The 27990-nt window shown below is 31.7% G+C and overlaps 1 protein-coding gene across 3 annotated transcripts in view; it reads right to left on the bottom strand.

Moving 5' to 3' along the window:
* Positions 1-27990, bottom strand: part of Ncam2 (neural cell adhesion molecule 2) — a 310960-nt gene that overhangs the window by 20772 nt on the left and 262198 nt on the right. For all 3 annotated transcript variants that reach the window (XM_013031022.1, XM_013031024.1, XM_013031023.1), the window contains 3 exons: positions 16667-16786; positions 12760-12881; positions 3366-3546 (listed from right to left, as the gene is read on the bottom strand). In XM_013031022.1, coding sequence (XP_012886476.1) covers positions 3366-3546; positions 12760-12881; positions 16667-16786 — 423 coding nt within the window. The remainder of the gene's footprint in view (positions 1-3365; positions 3547-12759; positions 12882-16666; positions 16787-27990) is intronic.

Genomic DNA, 27990 nt, shown 5'->3' with positions numbered 1-27990 from the left:
GTATGACTGACTTTGTTTCCCTCTACTCATCTTCATAGAAAAGCTTCTTGAAAGCATTTATGAGTAAAGACTAAATTTCTTGATACATACAAACCTCAATTCATTTCTAATTTTTTTCTCAGCAACTTCAGCAAACCTTTCTGCAATATGGATATTTCACATGCTACTCAATTTAATGCACAACATTCTGACTTTGAACCTCTTATTCTTGGTATTATGAACTGTTCCTAACTTCCAAGATAACACATTCAAGTATTTCTAAAAACTCCACAACACCTTATGCCTTTGGGACAGATAATGAAGCTTGTGTTTATTTTCTTCATATTCACTGGAACTCAGTTCTTGACCTTACTTTCAGTAACTCAAAAAGCACTCCATTGATATTTATCCTGTACTATTCACTTTTCTAGCTTGGAGAAAACATAAATAAGTAACACAGAGAGCAACACAGTGAGGAGTGCACACAAGCACACCTAATGTCTATCCCTTTAGTTATGTAGATGCAGTGTTCCTCTTCTACTGTGTTGTCACCTCAATACTCATATCTAACCAGCTATTTGGTATCAGATTTCACTGATGTCATACTTGGCATGCTGTTTTGTCTCTGTTACCTAACCAAATTTTTTTTCTTTTAGAAAATGCATCATATTGAAAAAGAAAACAAATGCTTATTCACTCAAGCAAGAATTCAAAAACTCACCGTTGTCTATTAAATACATTCTATTACACAAGCCATGTCGGTCTATTTACATTATGTACTGAAACTTATTAATAGTTTTCCTTCTCTATATGCACACAGTTTGTCATTCCTTCTTATGAGCAAGAATAAAGTTTATAACAATTATTTGTATAATTTGTCTGCTTACAATTGTTTCTTATCTCTTTTAAAATGTGTGCTAAATTTATTTAAATGTTTTGTAGAAGCTCTTAGTTTGAGTCAAAGGCTTCCCTTTAGCTTTCTCTTTAGACACATACCTTCAAATTCTATTAATTTTTAACAATTTCTTAAAAAGTAGAAGATATTCTGAATACAGAATATTCATTAGTAGTTTTAAAACTAATTTTTATGGCTTAAAAAAATTTCTTTTTGTTCAGTTGTGGGGCCTGAACTCTGGCTCTGGGCGCTGTCCCTCAGCTCTTCAGCTCAAGCCTAGCACTCTACCACTTGAGCCACAGCACCACTTCCAGTTTTTATCTGCTTATTTGGTGCTGAGGAATCAAACCCAGGGCCTCATGCATGCAAGGCAAGCACTCTACCACTGAGCCACTTCCGAGTCCCTAGATTTTGTTTTGTCTATAAATTTCTATTTTCATATTTTCCACTTCACAAAATATTAATCTCCCTTCTTTTTATATACATGTACATTTTGTATATATTTATGTAACTCATTGTGGCAAAGTAATTGTGGCAAACTCATTTGTGGCAAACTCATTGTGTACTGTGTACTGATAAAGTCGGTGGATTTATGCTTTCCACTTCGTATTATGTTCATCATTTTGTTTGTGTGTTTTTGGAACATTTAAGATCCTCTTATTTACTTTTTAAATTATATAATAAATAATAATTAACTATGTCCACATAGTGTGCTACTGAATATAGGGCTTATTCCTTCTATGTATCTTTATTTTATACTAATTTAAAACTTTAATGTTTCAATGCACAATAAAAACAATTAAGGATTTAGGAGGATTGTATGTACCTTTCAAATCATCTTTTGAATACCCTGAGAATGAAAATTAGATTTATATTATATTTCTAAAACTTAAACTGTACATGATTAACCCCAAAATAATGTATAGGTAGTTATTTTATTGCAAACTTACAGAAGAAAATTAATCAATAAATGACAGGATATGTATTACGAGATTTAGAATGAAGTTTAATTATAAAAGGAATCTTACTCATTCAAATCAAATTTAAGAATAAGATACTAAATGTTAAAAACCTCATAAAGTTGGAAAACTCATGATAATGCAAGACATTTATGTTATTTTATTTTCTCTTAAACTGAAAGTTTTGACATCTACAATTTATAGCATATATAATCTATTAACAATGCAAAACCATTTTGAATTTTAAAATGTATGTAAATTATTTTAATCAAAATATTGTGTAAAATTGCTTTCATCCAGGAACAGTTGATTCATGTCTTTATTTCTTTCTAGCTACTTAGGAAGCTGAGATCTGATTATCCAGATTCAAACCTAGCCCAGGCAGGAAAGTCTTTGAGATTATCTCCACAAGACTATCTAAATAACTGGAAATGGATCGGTGGGCCAGGGGACAGAGCCCTAGCTTTGACTAAAAAGAACCTCAGGGACAATGCTCAGGTCCTAAGTTCAAATGACTGGAGTAGCACACATACAATAAAAGATAGATGCATTGTATTTTAGAAAATTATTTTTAAAAAACTTTAAAAATTATATGAAATTTGAAAATTGCAATTCACCTGAGCATTTTTTTATTTTCAAGAATATTTTGTACCTATAATCTTTTATAAAATAATCTAATCAAAGGTATATGAATCAGTATGCTTCTTACAGAGGTTTTGTGTGTGTGTGTATATATATATATATATATATATATATATATATATATATATATATAGTTACACATAAACATACAAAACTTTTAAAAATTTATTTACTAAAGATAATAATTAAGGGAAATGTTTAATAAATTACTAATATAGGCATTAAATCACAGAACTAATGTTATGTTGGACAACTATATATTCTTGCCTCTATAGCATTATTTGAGATAAAGTTTAGTATCGCTCCTATGAAGTTTGATAATACACTAGCATATGGGTATAAAACAATAGAAGGATTCTAATTATCACATGGGAACCCATGATTGGCTTATGAAAAAATATTTAAAGTATTTATGTATTTCCCTGAGATTCTGTATTTAAATCATTGTGAAATTATATTTTGTGGTTCTTTCTCCTTCAATGTGCGACTGATTTTTACGTCTCTCAAATCAGCCCCATTGATAAAGAATGGTGAGCTTATCATCATCTATGACCAAACTAACCAGAATTGGCACACTAGCTCCCACACAGTTGGTAGAAGAGTTGCTTTTTTTTGTTTTGTTTTGCAAAGGTTGCTTCTAGTTTCAAAAACTTTTCAAACTAATTTTCATCTTCTACCTCTCTATCATTTTAAGTATGAATAAAACTTCATAAAATCACCATCACCCTAGCAACTGAGAAGTGTCGACGGTGACATGTCACAATAATGATGATTAGAGAATAGAATTTTTATTTTCCTTGCCAAAATTATGTTTCCCTTATTTAGAAAAATACATAGGTGTTAAAAAGTAAAATTATATTTACAATAAGAAAGTCTATCATTTTGCTTACCTTTAATAATGTTGGGCTTTGGTGGCATGCTGAACTCATAAACTGTTGGCTCAGAATATCCCAATCTATTGGCAGCTGTAATTTGAACTTCATATCCCATGGTCCACTGTAGATGCTCCAAAATAATATGGTCTTTATTTCCTTGCACTTTTTTCTCTAGCCACTGGTCTTCCTTGTCTTTCTACACAGAAGACAAAATATTTTGTAAACATTGATATGTTAAAGAGGAAAGTTTAACAATTAGAATCTCACGAGCACTTTATTGCCACCAATGTTCTTATGTGAACTTGCTATTTTAATTAACACAGCTTAATTTCTAACATTTGTTTACATAAAAATTTCAATGCCTGGGTTAGCCTGAGAATGGTGATTTTATAATAAATTTTTAGTCATTTAGAGGTTTATAATTTACATCTGTAAGTTGTATTTATTATTTTATCAACTTGGATTTTTTCATCATTTTGTGGATTGTTAATGAAAATCTGTTCATTAAAATTATCACCAGGTACAATTATTAAAGTTTATTGGAACAGAAAATGTCTAAGAAGTAATGTCTAGTAATAATTTAAGGATTTAAATTAATATGGTTTCTTTATTATTATAATACTTAATGGCTTATAACAAAACAGTGTGCCAGGAAAATTTAGCATAGAAAAATTAATAGTATTATCTTACCATTGAACATTTGATACTTCAACACAGATACTTCTAAATAAGAGTTTTCTAGCAAATGATATGTGAATTATTTTTTAAGCATTTGAGGGAGGTATCTTTAACATAATAGTATTAAGAGATGAATAGAAAGAGAAAGAGGGCATTTCCTTATCTTCCAGACATGAAAATTTGAGTTAAAAACAAAATGGCAGCTGTTGTCTGATACTAGTATTTTTTCTGAGCGGAAGAATACATGAAGTAATGTCTTCTAGTAACTTCTAGCCATTAGATGAAGACTCCCTGTGGCCAAGGTGGGTTACACTTATCATGTTAAAATATAGAGATGTAGCTGAACCTCCCAAAACATAAGGACTGCATGTGAGTTTTAGCATTTCCTCTATTATTAACAAGGGAAAGGTAGATGATAATAAAATGAGGTAAGTAAAAACTGTCAGTAAATTACACGCACCCCAAATCCTTCTTGCCACAAGAGAACAAATTGATTGGAAAAAAAATAAAACCTTTTCTGGAATTCATGAAATCCATTGGGTGTATTTTCTAAAATGACCCAATGGAAAATAACAAAATTTAATTAAAGATGAGAGAAAAGTGTGCGCCCCCAGTACTGAGCAATTGAGGAGTGTGGGGAAGGATCCACACACTAGGAGGGTAATACAGTCGTGTGTATGCCTGCTTGCCAGACACCTTAGTGTACAAGTTCAACAATAAAGTCTCTACTGTTCTGCACTTTTTATCTCAGAGCTCATTCTCTGAGTTTGGAAAGGAGAGTTTGCTTCCACTCATCTAGCACACTTCTTGAGAGAATAATGAGAAAAAGCAAGTAAAATTGGACATTCCTCCTTAATACTCAAACCACTTTTAGACTTTATTAAGACAAAAGTAATTCTACAGTGGAAACCACTAATGTATTTGATAATAAATCACCATAAGTCCAAATCATGCCTTCCCAAGGCATAGGTGTACATGAAACATAACCTGAATTTAGTAACATACAAAAATGTTTGCTTTAATTTTATATCAAAATACGATATTATCCTCTGTTGAAGTAAATTTTCACAATGTTCTTTACTATGAAAAATAACAATGTTTTCTAGCTATGATAAATTTTAAATTTTAATTATCTAAAATCAAATATGGATATTAAATCACAAATTCATTAAATTGACCTATTAAAATAGAAACATTCTTTGGAAGGAGAAAAGAAGAAATTGTGGTTTTGATAGCATACTATTATTGTTATGTAGTTTTGGTGACATAAAACTTTCATTACTAAAGAAATAAGTTTAATTAGGTCTTCCATTTAAAATGGAAGATTAAAAACACTTCTAACAAAGCTCTAACAAATCTCTGTTTTGACAAGCAATTCATGCTATTATATAAAAGGCTCTTCTCTTATTTTTTGAAATGCATAAGTGGAAACATCTGTCAGAGCACTAAAATATTATGAGGTATACTAGAAAGGCCACGGGAAAACTGAGAAGAGAATCTGTAACCTATCTAAGTAACAGAGTGAAGAGCAAAGTTAATGAATGAAACCATGCTATCAACGAGGAATGGCTGTGTTAAATAGCCAAGATTCACCCATCCCAACACCAAGAGCCTCTTTCCATACCTACCAACTCATTCAACATTTATTAATACTTCCTTGAGTAATGATGCTGTTCTAGTTACTACGAACACAGTACTGAGCAAGCCATGTCCAACATCCTCATCTTGGGGCTGATAAATTAACATAGAAGAATCTTATGGGTTTAGGGGATGTGGGGGGAAGCAAGTGCGATGATGGCCAGGAATAGACACAATCGAATTCAGTGGTAAGGAAAGCCTCATAAGCAAGTGATGTCACCTTGACAAAGGTAATACACTCTGGTGCATTTTTTTCCTGGTCAATAACAGTGTATGAGTTTTTCATGGACTTTTGTCTATCAGAACAAACACAATGACTTTGTCTTTGAAAAAAGAACTATTCCTCATTGTATCTACCACACTCATGGGGAAATCTCTGGCTTAGAATCTGTGACTATTGGGAGTCTTAAACTACAGAGAGAGAGACTAAATAGCTTTAAGTTAGATAATTGGGGGAAGCCTACTAATGGGTATATCATGGCCTCCAATTCCTATGCCATCTCCCTATGCTACCTGGATACCGTCACCAGGTGTTCCCATGATGATGCTCGGTCTCATCCCAGCCTCAAAAGCCACTGACCAGCTGATGCTGAAGTCTCTGAAACCACCTGGCAGAATAAACAATTCTTCCTTATCAATTGTTTATATCTCAGGTATTTTGTCAGTGATGAAAAACTAACACACTTCATGTTCCTGTTATCTGAAGTGTATTTAAACATTTGCTAATGACTAGCGACAGGGGCACAGACAGTCAGGTGCTGCATGTCTTTTGGGCCAGCATCATTCTCTCCACATTCTAGGATAGTATATAGAGCAGTGGAGTGTAATCTGTGAGTAAAATCTAGGTATAAACAAAGTTGAATTTCATTTTAAATCTGACTGGTGAGAGATGTGAGAGAAGCATTGAGTTGAGATCAGCATTGCCTCCAGGTGAGATAACATTTATTCCTAAGTAGTACAGATGACTTTTTGTCCTTCATGTAATTCTGCAGAAATATCTTTTCTGATAATTGACCAATTTTAGGTGAAACTACTGATCTTCCAAAAATACTATTTCTGAGAATTGAGTATTTGAGGTAAAACCCTTTGACAAGCACAAAACACACTGTGATGGTTTTCTGAATTAACTATAATTTAGCTCTTAATTCCAGAAACTCTTTACATGGTATATTAAAAATTCCTCCATCAAGTGAGGGAATTGTGTCATTGCCCAAAAGAGAAATGTACTCTTTACCTGACTTATGTAAATGTAATCTGTTCATGGTAACCATATTTTTTAAAGAGGAACAATGACAAAATAATTCCTCCATCAATTTATACTGATAGTGTAAGAAACCAGTGAGAATTTGAATGCTTCTAAAATACAGATCAATTTCATTTTTCATTCAACTTTAGACAAAGGTATTTCATTCTCCTAATTGCTATTCCTAGGGAATAGAAAAAAAAATTCAATTGGGTGTTGCCAAATAATTCCCTAGGTATAAAAATCTCAATTAGGCATTTATAGAGTGCCTAATTTAGATAATTTAAATGCCCAGGGAACAATTCAAGATAACTAGTCACAAATCGTTCCCCTAGGTAACTTAATGAGAAGATTTGCTGAATAGGATTATTATTAATAAGCCCATTAAATGTTGAAGGACAGCTACTGAAAAATGATCCTTTTGCTTTGGCATGGTTTTAATAAGTCAATCTTTTTAAAATCAGACATCAGCAGAACCATAGAAAATTAACAATTATGAATAATGAGTCAAGTCACAATATGAGCATATGATTTCCTACCATTTTGTAGGAAAGGAGTAAGAGCAAAAGTGAAAAAAATCATACTTTTTAAAACTTGCAAAGCCATCTTAAATAACTAATATTCATCCATTGACTTGGTTTCTAAGGCTTTATAGAATGTATAGCCAACAATCTGTGAAATAATACACTCAAGAATTCAATGTGTGCGCTACAAAATTCAGATGCATAAGGGAAGGGGTGGGTTGTGAGAGATGTGTGAGGATGTTGATAAGGGTGATGTTGATCGAGATGCACTGAGCTCATGACCTACACTGTTAAATGGCAACTCCTCCATAAAACTCGTTAAAGGTAAAAAGGTAAATTATTATAAAATGAAATGAAATACAATAGCATATAAAAAAAGAAATAGTAGGATTTCTGGATTTGTGAGTACCATGGTCTCCATATTTGAGATGTTTGCTATAAACCTTATAGAAGTTAGATATTTGCTATAAATCTTTTTGTTCTTTTTCTTTTTTTAATTGTGAAAATACCATATAGAGGGGTTAAAATTACATGAGCAAGGTAATAAGTACATTTCTTATCAAGCATTTTTGCCTCCTCCCTTGTGTCCCCTTCCCATCCCTTCCCATCTTCCCACCCTCCCCACCCGCACACCAAAGTTGTAAAATTCATTTTTTGACATAATGTCTTGTATGTATCATTGTTGCAATGGGTCCACCTGTATCTCTATTTAAACAATTTATTTCCCTTCCCCTCCACAAATTATACAGACATCAAATACAGTGAAAACAGGAGAAGGACATACAAAGCAACAAAGAAATCATCTTATAAATATGTTAGAAACAATAGCAAGAAAAAAAAAACATTTGAGTTCTTATCTTGGGCTTCATTTCGCCTAACATCAACTCATCTAACCGTTTCTGTTTGTCTCAGACATATAGTAGTTATTGCAAATAAGGGAATCCATGGGACCTATGTTTCTTTGGGCCTGGCTTACTTCACTTCACATAATTTTTTAAGTCTTTCCATTTCCTAACAAATGGGGCAATGTCATTCCTTCTCATGGAAGCATAGAATTCCATTGTGTATATATATCATATTTCCTTGATCCATTTATCTACTGAGGGGCATCTGGGTTGGTTCCATATCTTAGCTATGGTAAATAATGTTGCAGTAAACATAGTTGTGCTGGTAGCTTTAGTATGGTCTTGTTTGTGATCATTTGGGTAAATGTGCAAAAGTGTGATTGCTGGGTCATAGGGGAGCTCTATGTGGAGTCTTTTGAGGAACCTCCATACTACTTTCCAAAGTGGTTGAACAAGTTTACACTCCCATCAACAATGCAGTAAGGTTCCCTTCTGTCCACATACCCTCCAACATCCGTTGTTATTAGAACTCTTGATTATAGCCATTCTAATGAAGAAATGATCAACCTCCCTAGCCATAAAAGAAATGCAAATCATAACAACATTGAGATACCACCTCACCCCAGTGAGAATGACTATAATCAAGATATTTGCTATAAACCTTATAGTATGAACTTTTCTATCACTCAACTTATTATTCAGTATGTGTGTGTATTTTCATATATATATATATATATTATATATCAGAAAGACATACTTCTTTTGATTTGGGAACATTTAAGACTTAGAAGATATTAGCTGGAAAATTAAAAGTATACATTATTTTTCCCTTATTATATCTCACTAAAATTGACTTTGCTCCTCTGGCCTGGTGTAAGCTGAGCCTCACATATTTGCTCATAACCCTCATTGCCCACATACACTAAAGGGAATACATAAATCTAATTTTTCATGGTCAGCACCTCTATACTCTTGCAACCATAGTAATATGTAACAGGCCAATTTACCTTTTTCATAGTTCACATTAAACTATTTTTCTTGATAATCATTTTATTTGTATAAGAATATGTATAACTATTTGTTGTAACTATTTGTTGATCTCCTTCTGTATTGATTGGCAGCTGTATGTTTTATCATTTAGATATGTATTCAGAAATATACTCTGTTCCAGGATGTGTAAAACATACCATTTTCTTTCACAGTAACAAAGAAGAGAAAAATTAAAAGAATCAGTGCTCTGTACTCTTTAACATATGTAGTTATTCACTGTTCAAAAATATTTGATAGTCATATATATGTATATATACATGCACACTATGATATTAATAACTAGAAAACAAGTTCTCTAAATAGCCAAAACTAAATTTATAAAATATCTTAATATCCTACTGAAAATTGCCTCTCATGTTTCTGTTTCTATTGATATAATATAAAATCTCCTAACTCCAAATGTCTGCAGAGGGAAAAGGAGACTTAGTATGTACACTAGAACTACTGCTGCCGGTCCCTAAAGTAATTTCTCTAAAATTGATTTTAAGCTACCAAGTTTATTCAGCTAATTTTTAGCTCATGAAATAGACCACCATTATTATACAGTACCCATGATTCCATATCTATAATCAAACTCGAGAGAAAAATATGAAAAACTAATAGAAAAATGTAAAAATATTTATTGTTATATGTTGTTATATTGGAACTACTAGTACCATATACAATATTCTATATTCTGTATTTTTCTGAGTATGTCTTGATTAATATGCTTATCTTTGTCTCCAAGTGCAAGATTAAATATCACAGTTTTATTGTCAGATGTACGATTTTCATGAAGTCCATAAAGACATTTAATTCTGTTTTATTACTGTAGCTGTGTTCTAACAAATTCTGTCTTCATAATGGATGAGTGAACAATACTCTGTGCTCTATTAAAAGATAACTTTAATGTTATATATGCAGTTAGCTTATAAGCTATAGGAAGTTATGTGCATAGTAATATAGAAGTGTTATAGTCTTCTGTCTGTGATACAGTGTCTGCAAAAATAAAAACAACAGATAAACAGGAATATGCAAGGCTCTGCTTTGTTGCTCTCAGAATACACAAAGAAAAACACAGAGGAATTTGTTAACCAGTTAAAACTACATTCTAAGACCTAAAAGTAGAAGACAGACTGCTGAAGAGGAAGTTGACCAGGAAAAAGTGGAAGAAAGAAAATGGAAAGGGGTAATGAAAGATTGAATATGATCCAAATATGTTATTGTACATATAAAAATATAATAAAGCCTGTTATTTTGTTTAATCAATACATGCTAAGACCATGTTTAAAGTATACTGTGTCATGCTGAATAAGTTTCAACTTATCTAGTTTCTCTTTGCTTCATTGTAGAATTGGTGAAACTTGAGAAACTAATAGACACAGTGCTTTGGAATCTTAGAAGAAATGATCCTAAACACTACTGAAAAAAATATTAAATGGAAAATGCATTTCATATTAAATATTCTTGATAAATCACATTTTAAATATAAAGAAAGGAAATAAGGACAGAGTATTTCTTCCCAAATTCAGCTATTTAGTTAACATTAAGGTAATAGTTAATAATTGTGTAAGTCAAGTAAGACTGTAAGACCATGATGCAGGCAGTTTGACAAAGGGGACAAAGGGAGCAGGGATAAGTAAATCAGATAATGTTTAAAAGCAGAAGGTCTAGTACATCATGCTAACTGTAAGAAGACAATGTGCCAGATGGCTATATTTGGAGGCATAGGTCCTGAGTAGCAGAGATGTGTTGGAATAGTTTTAGGGGTCGATAACTTTATTTAGTCCCCTCTTGCTATAAACTGAGGCTTTAAAGTTTTATATTCTTGTAAGACTTTACTTCCCATTAAGTCACCCAGATTTTAAAAATTTCAGTTTGCCCATCAAAAAAATATAAAAACATATCGCTTTCATAATTTGATTATTACTAGGGTTTTGAGTAAATTGATAGTGTTACATTCCTGATAAATATGCATGCTATGTACAATAGTTTTCTTAGTTTCTAAATTTTACTGTTAGCTAACTAGAAATAAAATTACTACCGGAAAAATATTATGATAGTCTTGAGTTTTTCATGATTTCTTAATAAAAAAAAACACTAATGAGCTGAAAGTTACACAAAAATAAATACCACTATTCAATTAATTAAAGTCCTTGTAAGGTTTATTATTTATTATTTCCTTAGAATGTCTAAGTATTTACCAGTATTTTGTTCTGTAAATTCTTCTGAACATGCTAGTCACAGGTTAGATTCTAAATAGTAGTGCATCTTCTAATCTAATTCAAGAACTGATTCGAGCTTATGTCCCTTAGAGACGCTCTATACTCCATAATGTTTCAAAAGAGCAAAATGTGAATAGTTTAAAACTGGTCTTAAGAGTCAGTTCCTTCCCCTCTCAGTTCCTGTGAGAACCTAAAGAACAGTTCAGAGGTTTTGGTTGGGCCAGAGCCTGAGGCCTACACAGTAGTATCCAAAAGACACATATAGCTATTTATTGCTAGCATGCAAGCTGAGAGAAAAAGTTGTCATACAAAAGGAACATTAGTATTAAATTGAAAAGACTGAAGTGATAAGGTTACTTTTTGAATTGTGAAGTTAAGATCATATTCCCTTTTTATTACTCCTGACAATTTAGATGCTTGAATTTAGAAGCAGCAATATTATATCAATAGAAAATTGTAAATGTTAAGAAAATACCCAAAATATCTGTATACCAGAATTATCTTAGCATATTTTATAGTAGATATATTTTTGGAAAGTTTTGAGGAGAAATTATTTTCCTTAGCATCATTTTCAGAGAAATAGCAAAGATAACAGGGAAACTTTATTAATCATTTTTGCAACCTGTAAACATCATTCTCTCTCCAGACCTATCCAAAGAAACCAGGAGGCTCTTACTAGAGTCCCCTACTCACTAAAAATAAATATTAAAAATTTTAAAAACTATTTCCTTTTCATAAAGTACTCAGTAGTTACTTTCCTTAAATGTGAATGCTAAATCAATCTTACAGTGTGATCCTGATATCTTAAATATGATATTTAAAATAATCCTACCTAAAGTAATTATGATGGTTAAGAAAGATTATATTTGAGTTGCTAATGATGAATGAAAATGCTAATAAAAGCATAACATGTAAAACTTTTTTTAAAAAAATAAGGAAAATGGTACTTAACTCTGACATGCTTAAGAGTTGTGCCTCACACCTGCAAACCATCAGATGGAAGCCTCGATATTGTTTTGTTGTTTTATGCTTAGATTTTTTGCCAAAGAGAAAAATAACATCATAATTTATAAAGTTGAAATTCAGGAATGGCTGATTAGTACTCACCACTGGTGTTAGTGAAGACACATTCACTCCTGATCTATTTAGAAACTCCATAGGCCACTTAATCTCCTAATATAATTTGGAAATGTGGTTAAAAAATCAAGCCATAAGAAAAATACTTACACTTCTGTATTTCACTATGTATTCCAAAATAGGAGCCCCTCCATCATCCTGCTTGGTAATACTGAGTTTAAAGCTCTTCCCACTGCTTGGCTGTCCATGAATGGATGGAGGGCTTGGCTCACCTAGATGGAACACAACATTTTCTTTGTTTACACTTATTTCACATACCTATAAACTGCATTGTAATACAAAGAGCCCTGTCATGTCATCAAAATAGGTGACATTACATTATGCACGCTACAAGCTACATGGATAACTTTTGGGGTAACAAGCCAAATTAGTGTAATTTCAAGACCTAATATATTGTTTATATTGATGTTCCAATGCACTGAGTACAACACTGAGTTGTTCAGGACCAAACCTTAATTTTTATTATTCGGAATGCTTTTTAAATCCTATTTTCCTTATTGATGTAAGTTTTGTAGATATCTTGTGAGCATTATTAAGAGTATGTTGACACATCAAATTATAGTTATTGTAACTAAGAGCAAAGGTAATGGCTAGGCATTAGCTATCTGCTCCAATGAACATTCTCATGCCAAGATGTAGGTTTCAATAAAGTTTGTTATACTCATTAACTTTTGACCATACTGGCCTTTGCTTCACATAGAGATGGCCTTATCACATATATGCTGATGTCATAAACATGCACTGAAGTTAAGAATTGTCTACTGCTACTTAGCAACAGAATTAGAATTCCCTGATGAGAGCCACTGTTGTGACTTGCTTAGTCCGGTGTGACATCTGACTGTATTGGCTCCAACTGTACAAAAAATGGGGAAGTGGCATGTGTATGAGTGTGGATAAGGACATCACACACAAAAACCCTAGTCTGCAATGTTTTAGAAAAGGGTAACAGCCTACTTGGAGGCAAAAACAAGGCAGACAATCTAAGTGCAATAAAGTGAAGGATACTGACTGGGTAAAGTTTCTGAGAATGATTCTACATTATACTAGGCAAAGTTACCTTTATTTCTGAAATAGTGCTCATAAAGGTACACAAGTAAGTATTATATTTGACAGAATGTATGCCATTGGGATAACTATGACAAGAGAATATGCTGGCAGAAAAGAAATGTAAGGTAGAGCTATGTAAAAGTAATGAATACAGGAGTGCTAGATTGTTGTGCAACAAAGTTAAGTGAGCATCCAGATCTGAGCTAATGCATATAATAACACATTTTGAATAAATAAATTAATATTTGCCCCAAAGTATCATTTATTAACTCATGAAATTACTTAATTACGTTGTTGGAAAATCAAAACTTTATAAAATGCTGTATTTGAAGCTCAGCATAAGTGCTAAATTTTGCTTAGAATGTTCTTATTTTACAATATAAATTCAGTTAATAATAGTACTGTATTCATAGTTATATTACTTCAGTAACAGAATTTATAGATAGAAACTATAAATGTGTGTATATATGTATACATTTAAACTTTAGTGTATATCAAGTTTGTTACCATGTTTTAATTGATATTCCCTTTGAAAAAATAAAATTCAGCACAAATCTTATGACTTTTTAGTGGAGAGAAACATAAAACTAATATTTTCTATTTGCTTTCACAATAGCATATTTATATAAAAGTTACCATTTCAAAATAACCACTAGTCATATAAATTAGTGTATGGTAAGCACTTTGCATACATTCTTAAATTTCAACTTCAAAATAATCATCTAGGTATTTTTATAAAAATAGAGGACTGGATGTTTGGATGTTTCCTTCAATGGTAGAGTTTTTGCTTACTATGGATGAGGGCCTAGATCCATACCTAGTACCACACACACACACACACACACACACACACACACACACACAAGCTCACTACATCAACTACCGACTTGGGGAGGGGAGGAAAAGTCCACCGTAGCAAACTAAGAGAGCAGAAATATTACAATTTACAAAGATCATATGAAGTAAATAAAGAATGGTGATTTATAACTAAAGAATCAAAATATGTGTTCTAAGAACAAATCAAGTAAGGTTTCTCTAAATGTGAGAGGATACAAAATAGGAGATGTTACTGGAAGTCTTATTGGCTTGATCACACTTGCATAGAATGCACAGTTGTACTGGAAAGGGAATCAACATCTTCCAACCAGCCTCCCATTCACATGGTGGTGGAATTTAGGAGGACTGAGATATCAGGCTGACCAAGGTGTGTATAGATGGAAAGTAGGAAGGGAAGGTGGTATGGCTGACATTTGTTTTACGTAGATAAGAAACAGATGGATTCAGGGAAGAAAGGGAAGATTAGTTGAGATGAAAGTATTTGGACAACTCATTTGAAAAAATCTGAAGGACTGAAAAAGCAAACATCAAAAAAATCACGTGGGTAATTGTAACCCCTCTGTACAGTATTTTCACAATAAAAAAAAGAGTTGGGTAAATAAATTTTAAAAAATCACATGGTACATTATTTGTTGGTTTGTATGTTCCTCCCATGGTATAACCCCTGTTTTCGCTGAATTTGATGTTGTTGCCCTGCATCTTGTATATACAATTCTATAATTCGAGGAGGGGAAGGGAAATAACAAAATACCTGAAAAAGGATGCAGGTTAACCCATTGTAACAATGAGATGTACAAAACACTATGATGAAAACGAACTTTACAACTTTGGCGATGGGGAGGGGGAGTGGCAGGAGAGGGATAGCTGTGAGAGGAGGCAGCTGTAGAGGTGGGGGGGAAGGGATGATGGTGGAAAACAAAGGAGGAGGCAACAATGCTCAATAGGAAATGTACTCATTACCTTGCTCGTGCAAATGTAACCCCTCTGTACAGCATTTTTACAATAAAAAACGTACAAAAAATTCAAAAACGAAAAAAAACAAACTTCACTGGGAATGGGAAAAAGGGGATTCTTCTGACAGATGTTATAAAAACAAATAAAAAATAGCCCAATTTGATTAAGATTTATTGTGCCCAATAAGGCTGCCTTGTCATGTGCATAAGCATGCTCAACTTTTATAATAGACTTTTCCATACATATTCATATTCTTACACACTCCTATTTATAAATTAGTCAGTCTAAATGAAACAAATCTTAAGATGTGTACCTTAACTTCATATAAATTTAACAGAGTTACATAGCTTCAAACTGTGTAAAAAATAGTTAAATGAGTCATTTCTTCTCCTGAAGCAGTGATGTAAAGGGCTATCATTTTCCTTTTTCTTATGTTTCAGTCCCACATAATATTCATCCAACTCAAATAAAAAAAATAGTCATTCCCTGGTATTGTTATCCTAGCTACTCAGAAGGGTGAGATATGAGGATTGCAGTTCAAAGCCAGCCCAGGCAGGAAAGTCTGTGAGAGTCTTATCTCTAATTAGCCACCAGAAAACTAGAAGTGGTGCTAAAGCACCATTCAAGCCTTGAACTGAAGAGCTCAGGGATAGCACCCAGGCCCAGAATTCAAGCCCCATGACCAACAATAAATAAATAGTTATGCCACATAAAAGAAGAAAATACCAGATAGTATACATATGCTTTTTCTTCTACTCACTGAAGACAAATTGAAGGCTACAATGCAATTAATCAGACTATCAATTTTCTGAAAGTGTGCTTTGTAGTATATGATTCTATTTTACTTTTGTTAAATATATTTTTTTATTGTAAAGATACTGTACAGAGGGGTTACAGTTATGTGAGTAAGGTAATGAGTCCATTTCCTATGGAGCATTGTTACCCTTTCTTTGTTTTCCCCTCCCAATTTTTGCCTAGCACTAAAATACATATATTTTTAGAAATCTGACCTGCCACCTTCTCTAGTAGCCATTCTAACAAAAGCATAAATCATTTCTCAAAAGTATAAGCATATCTCTTTGCATTGAAAAATAACATTGAATTTAATTTGAAAGGGAAGAAAATGGCCAAAGAGAAGGAGGAAGATATAACTACTTACGAACTGGTAATGTCTGGAAGATTTCTATCTTGCTGTAATCTCCTTGTCCTTTTCCATTTACAGCTGCAACCCTGATTTCATAAGTTGTATTTGGTTCCAGGTTGCTCAAAACAACCATTGCTGTAAGAAAAACAATACATACAACCACATTCAATAAACTTTAATAAACAGGTGGCTTATGCAAAACCTGAGTGAATAACTGCACAGAAAAGGTTTCCAGGGTTTAGCTTGAAGACAAAATAAAAAAGCCATTGGAAAAGGGAATATTTTGTCAAAACTGCCTTATTTTCCTCAAGATGAGCTTCCAACACTAAGCAAACAGTTTCAAAGAAGAACATTCAAGGTTTCTTATGTAATATTTAGATTTACAACTTTGGAGTGACTATGAATATTATTTTTCCCATGCTTTAAATGTTCAAGAAATAAGAATGATCACATTAAAGTATATTTATTCTATGTATCCTGAATACTTTACCTACACTAAGTCAGCTAATTCTATATAATTTAATGGAATCATTAAATGAATTTGATTTATTCGAACAAAAGAGACAAAATGTAATAGCCATTAATTTTTACTTTTCTTTAGACCTTTTTTATCTGCCATGTTAGTTTTACAACAAAAGTTCACTGTAACATTTACTTACATACAAATATTGTACTCAAACTCATACCTTTCAGTTCTCTGGATCATCTCTACTGCCCATCTTAAAATAATTTCAACAGGCTTCATTATTTTATTTCACACAGCCTAATAAATTACTCTAGCCATATTCACATTGACCTTCCCCATCTTGCTGATAAGTATCCACTCAATATAACTTGTTTTATTTTCCTGTCATTTACTTTCTTTCTTACTTTGATTGTTAGCATGTATTAATTATATGAAATAGATTGGCATAGCAATTATTATTGTGTGCCATATTACAACAGAATCAGATTACTCTCATCTAGAAAGCATTTGATTTTTATTAGAAATAAAATTCCTCTTAAATCAGAAATGTGGAGATTGTATTCTGGGTCTGCTCTTTTCATCTTTAGAGGTTGAAAAATTGATAATCATATAGCTATTAAACAATTAGAAGAACATTAATTTTAATAATGGATTAAATAATAATAATACCCTTTATCTAAAACTTTACATTTTAAATGAATTCTTTGTATATTTCAAGCCTTAGCTCTTTTGTTCAGCTGAGGATCAGCATTACATTTTTTTTCAATATCAAGATTCTCCTGTGAATGGAGTTTCATATCTGAGCCATTCATCGGGGAAAAGAGCAGAGAGAGGAAAATAAAGTCATGAATGTTATTACAACTCTTGACTCTAACACACCAGGGTAAGGGAGGTGAATAGAGAGGGCTGTTAGATGAACTTCCCAATTACAGGGATAGGTACGAAAGTAAACCTTTCATTTAAAAAGTTTGTTCACACAACATGAATTTGTTTTTTTTTTTTTCAGTTCTGACTACAACGGTCTTGGTACAATACCTTTATTAAGAAGTACATTGACATTCTGTTTAAATAAAGATTATTATGTGATACAGAAAGAACCCCTTATAGGGTCCAAATTAGAGAGGGAAAAGGGGGAATTTCAGGAGAGGCAAATCTGGATCTATAATTTGACTTTCATTTTAAAAAATAAGAGGATATATACATTAATCCATCCACAATTTACTGGAATGTTAACAAAAGCAGGGTTTTTGAACACCTAAGGTGGGGATTTAAAGCAAATTACCACTTGAAACATGGGAGGTTGTGTACTCTATAATAGATCATTCCTCAAATTAGGAAGTTAGCTAATGGAAGAATAGAAGTACAAACTGAAGTGTAGGATGGGTTCTTTCCCCTATAATTTATTAGAAATTCAGACTTAGAAATTAGGTATAAGTAAAGCTAGATTACAAAGTAGTAAATGTTCTCTCAGGACAAATTCTATAATGGATACATTTTACATCTTCATTAAATCAGCATGCTTTGGAAATCGCAAGGTAACCTTTCAAAAACTTAAACAATCATGTATTTTTCTTTGTTATGGCAACAAGTAGGAGTTCCATACAGAACCTTGTTTCTGTTACTTGTTTTGTGTTTCTGCTTGATTTAAATATGAAAGCTTCATAAACTGGCTTTGGTTTATAAATGTAAAATCCTGACCATAAATGCAAATTACACATTAAAATAATGACATACAAATTGATAAATGAAAGGAAATTGCACTCTTCCACCTTGTTTCCACAAATGTGTAAATGACAGGAAAGAGAAAGATGAAACAAACAGTATTATTGCATAAAAGAATCTGACTTTATCACAAGGACTTGAAATAAGCTTCTGTTTGCTTAGATAATGTACTTTTAATCCCTTGAGTATTCACAGATGCAGCACAAGAAATTTCTTATGTGGTAATTAGCTAGGCTAAATAAAATTCTAAAGCAAGATTAAATTTATCCATGGCTTCTTTGCTGTTTTAATTCTTGGAAGGCTCTAAGGGTTTTTCCCATGATCAATGTGAGCGGATAAGCCCTTGTCCGGGTGGACCTTTTGTACCACAGACTTAGAATGAAACACATCAGGAAGCCAAAATGGATGAAACAATTCCAACAGCAATGAGAAATCATAAACTTTAGCTTCGGTAGAACTGTTCATTCAAAATTTCGCATTTTAATCTCATCAGATACATTTGAAAATTCAATTAAATCCCTACAGTTTTCTAGCTAAGAAGCAGACTTTGTTCTGTAAAACATTAAAACAAGCCAAAACAAGTTTTACAATTTTGTTTCATTCCATTGGAGAAATTAATTCTTCTGAAACAATTTCCAATAGGTATGAATAATGATAAAAATATTTATGCATCTATACACACATCTATACACACTATATATCTATCTATAAATATATAATACATTTCATATAATATATGTTATATACATGGAATGTGTGTAGGTACATTATTATTTGAAGTGTCTGTTTTCTTCACAACTTTATGTAAATAATCTCAGTTCAATGATTTCCATCTACTTTTGTAATTTAAGTGTGCATTTTGCATTATAATCATTAATTATAGTATCTAGTTCCCAAGAGTTGTATAAAAATGCAATTGCATCTAAATAAAAAGTATTTTAGGTTTTTTATGAGTCCTAATATACAACATGTATAATAGAGAAATTGACATAATAACATTTATATGTATTTCCAAATTAAATAATCAATTTATATATATTTTTCCTAAACCATAGGAAATTATGATACACTATTTTTCAAATTCTTTTTTTTAGTACTTGATTACAGAAATTAAATATCGCAATTCAGAACTTCTGGATTTTCAGTATTTATACTAGTGACTTGTGCTCTTTGCTAATATACATTATGAATAATAACACAAAGTAAATTAATTTTTAACAAGAAAAACATTACATCTTGAAATTAAATTATCGTAACTGATATACAAAATTGTTCTTAAAACTATTCCTGAAAACATTTCCAACTAATAAATTGCCTCATAAATACTATGTTATTTTTTCATTTCAGGATTTTCTATCCTAAAAAACTTATTTAATAAATAAGAGCTCAAATTGCACAATACTTTAAGCTTCTGATAGTACAGAATATAGGGTTGGCATAATCCTTAACTAAGGAATGCCTCTATTAGTCAACTAAAAGAACAGATTTTCAGGAAATTCTCCATATCTTGGTGGTTGAATGCTTCACAAAATGGTTAGTATTAATTTTTAATCATGTCTCTTGCCCTTAAGAAGAAGGAAGTCAGGGAAAACCAGACTCTTGCTTAGACAATTGGTTTAGCACCTTTATCAGTGAAACACACAGATACCACCTCAATTTGATAAAAACCTAGGCTTTTTATCTCATTGTCAATTTATGTATTCCTCATTTGTCTAAGACATCCTAGGAATGTGACTTACTGTCACTTTCAATGGTATCTATAGCATTACTTGCTGATTACTTAAAATTTAACCTTTCTTTATGGATGTTCCTTTCTTTCTTTGTCTATTTTCTATCTGTTGGGGACCTCACAAGATTTTCTGTTAATGTATTATTAAGTCAATACAGTGCTTTCCACTTTGCACCCCAATAGTTTTCAGGTTTCTATTAGTTGGAAGAATTTCAAAGCTCCTTCCATATTTTCAGGTATTTGTTATAAGAGTACATCTGCATTTATCACTTCTTCTCCTAATCAGTTTAAGGCCATAATCACAAAATATCATAGACCAAGTGGCTTATAAAAAGAAGACATTTATTTCTCCTAGGCTTGAAGTCTGTGAAAATCAAAATTCGGATTCCTAGACATTGGATTTATGATGGGAAGGAGAAAGTCACATTTTGATGTCCCTTTCATGAAGGCCCTATTCCTATTCATGATGACTTTGACCTCAATACGTTAGCATCTCTCAAGAACACTTCTAAATATTATCATATTGGCTAGTATATTTCCACACATGATTCTGAAGAGATAAAAATGCAACCAATAGCAGTTTTCTTCTTGTAGTTTTATCATTTACAATTATTACCCTTAAGTATTGAGTTGATTACCTTAGATATTAGATACCTGAATATTATACTGAATACATTTTCCCAGTTCTTATCAATCCAAATTTATACTATTCATCTTCATGAATATTTAGCACTTAGATATTGAGAAAATAAAGTTAATCTTATAGATCACAGGAGCATGTAGTCACAGTAAAAATGTGAAGATGAGGGATTTCAAACAGTATTAGATTTCACTGATTAATAAAGGTCTGATTCTTACAGAAAAGACATTAATAAACCACGTCTCCCTATTTTACATTCTGAATAATTTATTTTGTCATTTTTGAGTGTTGAATTTATCAATATACTCCATATATCTCATTTAAAATTTACACTCACATGTCAAATAAGGAAGAATAAACTGTTTTCCCTGTAATATTGATATTTTATACAATGGAATAAACCAAGTCTTGCAGTGATATTGGAAATTTCTTGGAATGATTAAGAATCAAAATTAGTGCATGTATACATAATTGGCCCAAATTTTGTTTATTTGTATTTAAATATAAGCTTTTTCTCTCTTTAATTTTCAGGAATTCATACTGATATTTCTTTGGAAACTCCTGGCGATTCTTATATTTCATTTTTGATAGCTTAATATTTAAGCAGTTAGTCAAGACATCAACATTAGTTCTAAGAAATCACATTATATTTCAGTGAAATTTTGTACGTATGAAGCTGACACTTTTCCTAGATGTTTGGACATTTTGTACATTTTTTCTCCATTCTCATTGCTTCGTGTTAGTATCTTTGTTATTCCACCTAAATTAAAAATTTTCAAATGAATTGATACAAATACCTGCCAAGAATTTTTAAAATTTAACTGATAAGAGTTGATATACAAATAATTTAGGCATGTTTTAAAAATATTAGATTATATGCCATATTGCTATATTGAAAAGTTTAGATTAAAACTTTTAGTATGACACAGTGTATTTCAAAGTATATCACTTGAAAAGTAAGTTTATGAAGTGTTAGGGAAATGAGCTCCCTTCCCAGAGCTTAGTCCACGCTTTCCCTTCTCCACAGCCTAGCATGCTCCCTTCCCTTCCTACAACACGAGGCCCATGCAGTAAATAATCAACTTCCAACTCCCTTTACCTTGGGATGGCACTTCCTTGTAAGGCAACAAAAGCCTCTTAGAGTGACCTTCAAGTCTGGGCAGCTGCAGAACCCCTTACCTACTATTTGGATAGCACTCATAAAATCCTAGTCCACCATGATAAAACCCCTGGCCCACACATACCCATCGGGGTCTCCGCCTCCCAGCCCCTTCTAGCCCCTCCTGAACCTTCTTGGTTATGTAGGTCACCTCAGACAATCGCTGGTGCTTCATCTCACTTCTCACTTGTGAAAGGTGTGTGGCCGGCCCCTTTTCCTGGCAATAAACCTTTCTTTATTCTCTATACCTGGATGTCTGTGTGGTTCTCTGGCAAAGTCTAATAGTCTTTCATCTAATCTCACATGAAGGCAGTAATTTTATGGACAAATCTAATGTGTACCTACATATGTTACTTACCTACACAATATCACTGAAGTCCAATTACAAAAATCAACTAACTCTTGAGTTATATTGCTAAAAGAATTTATGTATATATTAATTCATACATATATATGTACACATTGATACATATTTCAATGAGTACAGTTATAAATCAAAAGTATGAAATATTAAATGACTGTTCAAATAACTTTTTGTTTGAATATGCTTGTCAGTAGGTAATAAACATAAAATACAGATTTGTTTCTAGATGCTAATATACCAATTATAAAGACAATGCATTGAAAATAAATATGGAAAATAAATCATGTGCTCTAGTTTGTTGTACAAATTTTAACATTGAACATAAAAAGAAATAAAATCTTCCCTTATGAAATTCACTTGTGTTTAGAAAAACAATAAAATGTAAAGGAGAATAAATTACTGTTCCTAATAGCTAATCTTTGGAAAATTTTGCTCGTTTTCCCATGTAGTTAGGAAAGGAAAATGTGCCCATGAAAATGTAAATAATAATATTAATCACCTGCTTAATGACAATTGAAAATAAAACCTGTCTTCGTTATGCAATTGCCTCTTTAGTAAGAAATCTGAATACTCCATATTTGTTACAAAATCATAGAACAGGTGTTTTATCCTAAGGCCTTCTCACTAGACAATACTTATTGACATTTACATGATTATTGGATAGTCTAATACTTAGAAGGCGAGCCAGGTCCATTTGATATCGCACAATATTTCAAGCTTTCTTGAATGTTTTAAAACTTACAGTATCAATGTTTAACTTTACCTAAAGAAATGTATTTATATAACAAATGTCAATTAACAGAAAATAAAAGAAAACAATACTAATATATTCATTACACTAAATTTATATGAAAAAAGATGATTACATTTTTAATTTATCACCTTACATATTACCTAGAACATTTATAATCTAATAATAACAGTCAAAATTAATAATCTACTATTTGTAAATTAAATTAAATGTAAATGTATATGTAAATTAAATTTAAATTTCATTTCTCAACACAGCAAATTGTAAATGGTTTTGTGTGTCTGCTTATTTATTCCATTTGTGTGCATATTTCCATAAAGTCAGATCCATGTATTTCTACAAGGTAATAGTCATACTCAGAATCACCAATCACTACCTACTTTTATTCCACTATTAAAAAATCAAGAATATTCCAAAACCTATATGAATGATGTAGTGTAAAAGACTTACACATTTATTATCTTAAGAACTTTACAATTTTGGTGAGGGGGGGCAAGGAAAGATGGGAGGACAGGGAAGGTAAGGGGAAACAAAGGAGGAGGCAACAATGCTTGATAACAAATGTACTCATTACCTTGCTCATGTAATTGTAACTCCTCTGTATGGTATTTTCACAATAAAAAAGCTTATTAATAAAAAAAGAAAAATGAACTTTATAATTTAGGTGGGGATGAAGGGGGGGAGTATAGTTGTGGAGGTGAGAGAGAAGGGATGGTAGGGGAAAAACAAAGGAGGAGGCAACAATGCTTGATAGGAAATGTACTCATTACCTTGCTCATGTAACCGTAACCCTCTGTACAGTACTTTTACAATAAAAAAGTATTAAAAAAGAACTTGTGAAATAATTCATTCAACCTAGGAAAAAGATTTTATATAAATTAACACAATAAACTAAATATTCCTCATTGCTAAACAATTAAAAATACATTTAGAATTGGTCCTATAGTACAAGAATTTTGTTCCTGCAATAAAGAAAATTTCAAGTGTCTTACTGAATCACAAGATCAACTGTTGGTTATACTAATACTTGATAACAACTCCAGCTAAAATGCTAAATATGTTTTCTTATGATATATTTAATGCTTTTCCACAAAATTTAGAATGAAATGCAAACCGATAAAATCTGTAAGGCCCTTAATTATTTCTCTTGTAATACTTCATTTAATTACAGTATTCATTCATGCCACTAACACTGCTAAGTCAGATTTCATTTAAGAGCTCATCTATCCTCATTGAGTCCTGCCCAGATTACATTTTTAAAAATTATTCACAAGTCCTATTTCTATTCTTGTGTGTATTTTAATTTGTTTACCCACAAAAACAGTTTTATACACATATGTGAAACGTTTATAGATATATTTGTATATGTATAAATATTTATATACTCCTCTGTAGATATACATATGTATTGCACATAAGAAATTTTACAATGATATTGGATGATTTATAGGACATAAAGCTATGATTTCTTGTTTCTAAAGGTTCAAAGTCCCTGAGCCTCTTCCAGTGAAGGTTTCTTTGCTGATGGGGATTCTGAAAAGTCCCTGAGCAATGAACGCTATCATGGTAAGATGATAACTTTAGAACAGGTCTCTTTGCTTCTGAAGGTAGAAAGGTCCTAGTCTTTTGTCAAATATCAACTTGATTAACTCCCAAAAGTCCTATCCCCAATTACTATAATCCATTTAAGTTTTTAAGCTATTAATTCCATAAATGGAGGTAAATTTTAACATGTGTTCTGGTAGGTCATTTATGTAACAGGATCACACACAGACACACACAAACACAACACATGTATGCATGCACAAATGCATGCACACACACAGAGTAGAGTATTTTGGTGCTTAATCCACATCCATAAAATAAAGGGGATAAACTACTGCCCCAAATTATAAAGAATGATATAAAACCACTATGAAACTATCATTTCATTAATCGGATCTAAATTTAAATACCAACACATAGTGGCAATAGGACAAATATTTGTATTAAGTGAGAAACACAGGTCAAGTCAAATATATAAACAAAAAAAATGTATGATAAGAGGAACTAATGAGATAAACTCAGTGGACAGTGCTACCTTGAACAAGATGATGTGCTTTATGCTTGAAATATAAAGTTTCTGCTCTGTGCTCTGGTGTTCCAATAACCTGTTAAGGAGGAATCCTTTCTCCTGGAGATTGAAGTAGAAATGGATTCAAGTAACATAATCCTTAATGGGCAAAGTGAGAAATATATTAACCTCACATTGACACATCTAGGTGACAAAGCTATGTGGACTTATATTGTCACCAAAGAAGACTTGTGACTTTCTTGGATGTTAGGTAAGCCAGCAGTCTCAAAGACATGAATGCTGCTTTTATTTATTTATTTGGTTGGTCTGAAGAATAAAAGGAAAAAGTAGGAAGAATTAAGATAATTTAACTTTTTAGGCTATTATCTCCATTATACTGAAGATTTTATATCTAGATATATTTCTTCAAAATAATACATAGGAGATGGTTCACATTGTCCAAAAATAAATGAACTCTTTAGCTGACTTATGTAACTCTAATCCCTCTGTATATCCTGTTTATAATAACAATAAGCACTTTTAAAAAGAAAAAGTCATAGAATTTTGTTATGAAAAGCCAGTTATATAACATCAATTCCCAGAAAAAAAACTCATATCAAGTATTTTTATATAAATTCCAAAGAAATTAAGTGAATTACACTGGTGATTTCGGTAAATTTGATGTAGATATGCTGAAAGCATTTTAAGAATTTTTGAGAATTATGCATACTATCATCTCCCTGTGGATGAAGTCTCTAAAAAGCCATCAAAATATTAATTTTTCTCACTACTCACAAATTATTTCTGCATACAAACTAATGTTATTTCTTCTTAACATTCTTCTGATTAATACAATTATATATGCACAGAAAGTCTCATTGATATTTATCAGAAAAAATCTTAAATTCCTTGAGATACATTCTGTCATATTTCATGTCTGGTTATGTAAAAATTTATATATATTTATATAAATAAATTTTATTATATTATGTGTAGTATAATATATAATATATGTCATATATAATATATATTTTACTATATTATATATATGTATGTAAATATGTATATTTATATATACATCTTGAAAAATGTGAAGAAATATCAAGGAGACAAGTTATAATATGAGAACTGTTATTTCCTTAATTTTTCATTAGCTCACTGCCTACATCCTTTGATCTGTACATTTTAAATTAATGAAGTTTGCAATTATATGTAATATTCTAATTCAGCTGTTTTTCATGAGCACAATGAAAACAGCCAAAAATATTCTTGTTTTGAATTTTAACATACAGAAACCTTTCCAGTACATGCAAATTAGACTCAATTTTCTTTCACAGAAATATGGAATTAGTGTGGATTACTCTTCTCTCCTTTCTCTGCAATTCATAAGATCTTATTGCAATTGCAACTAACATAGGAAGATGATTTTTACAGTCAATTTCTCCTTTACCATATAAAATGTAGCCATTTAGAAAAACTAGCCTTTTTTCTTTAGGCATATTTATGATGGAAATAGTGTAATCATAGAAAATATTCCTTGTACAGAATTTTTAAAAGGACTGAAACTCATTAAGATTTTCAAATTTGTTGTGGTTTAGAGCTAACACTAAACACTGATTATTTTAAACTGTTTCTGCAATAGTAAAATTGAATAATTTGAAAGGAGGAAAGCCAGCTAAACTCCAGTAACTGTAAACAAATTGAATTAGAAGAAATACCACCAAGTAAACACTTCAAAACATAACTTGCAGTGATGTTACAATGAACATTTAGCAATGGGAAGTGACAGGAAATCTATTGATCTTCCTCCATAACAACCCACTTCTATAATGAAAAGACAATACTTTATATTGATTACTTAAAACAAAAATGTAGATCTCCCTGTTTACAAACTGTGTATGAGATGAACTTTAGTCTCTCAGATTCTTAAGTATGATGGAGATGGGTGTGAAATTGTCACCAACTAAGACATAGCTCTTCTATCCAGAGACTCAATAAACAATATAGAGTGACTGAATCACAAAAAGATATTCTCTTTGAAACACTGATATTTCTCCAACTTTTGTTGATGAGGAAGACAGACAGTCATATGATTACAATAATTGAACATTTCTGTTATAAAACAGAGCTTGGCTCTCTTTTCATCTTGCTTTCAAACCCATGTAGATTTGAGCATCACCAAAGGTTTGAAGAAAGTTTTCAATCCAATTGACAAAAGATGAAAAAATAAGTAAAAACAAAGGAAAGAACATTTATCACAAAACATCATAAAGCATAAATAATTTCAAGGCATAATTAAAAATCATTTAGAGCAAGGCACCACTAACTCAAGCCTGTAATCCGAGCTACTCAAGAGGCTGAGATCTGAACACTGCAGTTTAAATCTAGTCCAGGCAGGAAAATTATGACACTCCTATATAGCCAATTAATGGAGGACGAAGAGCAGGGGGGGGAG

This window comes from Dipodomys ordii, unplaced genomic scaffold (genome assembly GCF_000151885.1).
Source record: "Dipodomys ordii isolate 6190 unplaced genomic scaffold, Dord_2.0 Scaffold136, whole genome shotgun sequence".
Classification (NCBI taxonomy): domain Eukaryota; kingdom Metazoa; phylum Chordata; class Mammalia; order Rodentia; family Heteromyidae; genus Dipodomys; species Dipodomys ordii.
Note: the sequence above shows the minus strand (reverse complement) of the source record. Positions and strands in the feature narration are given on the sequence as shown.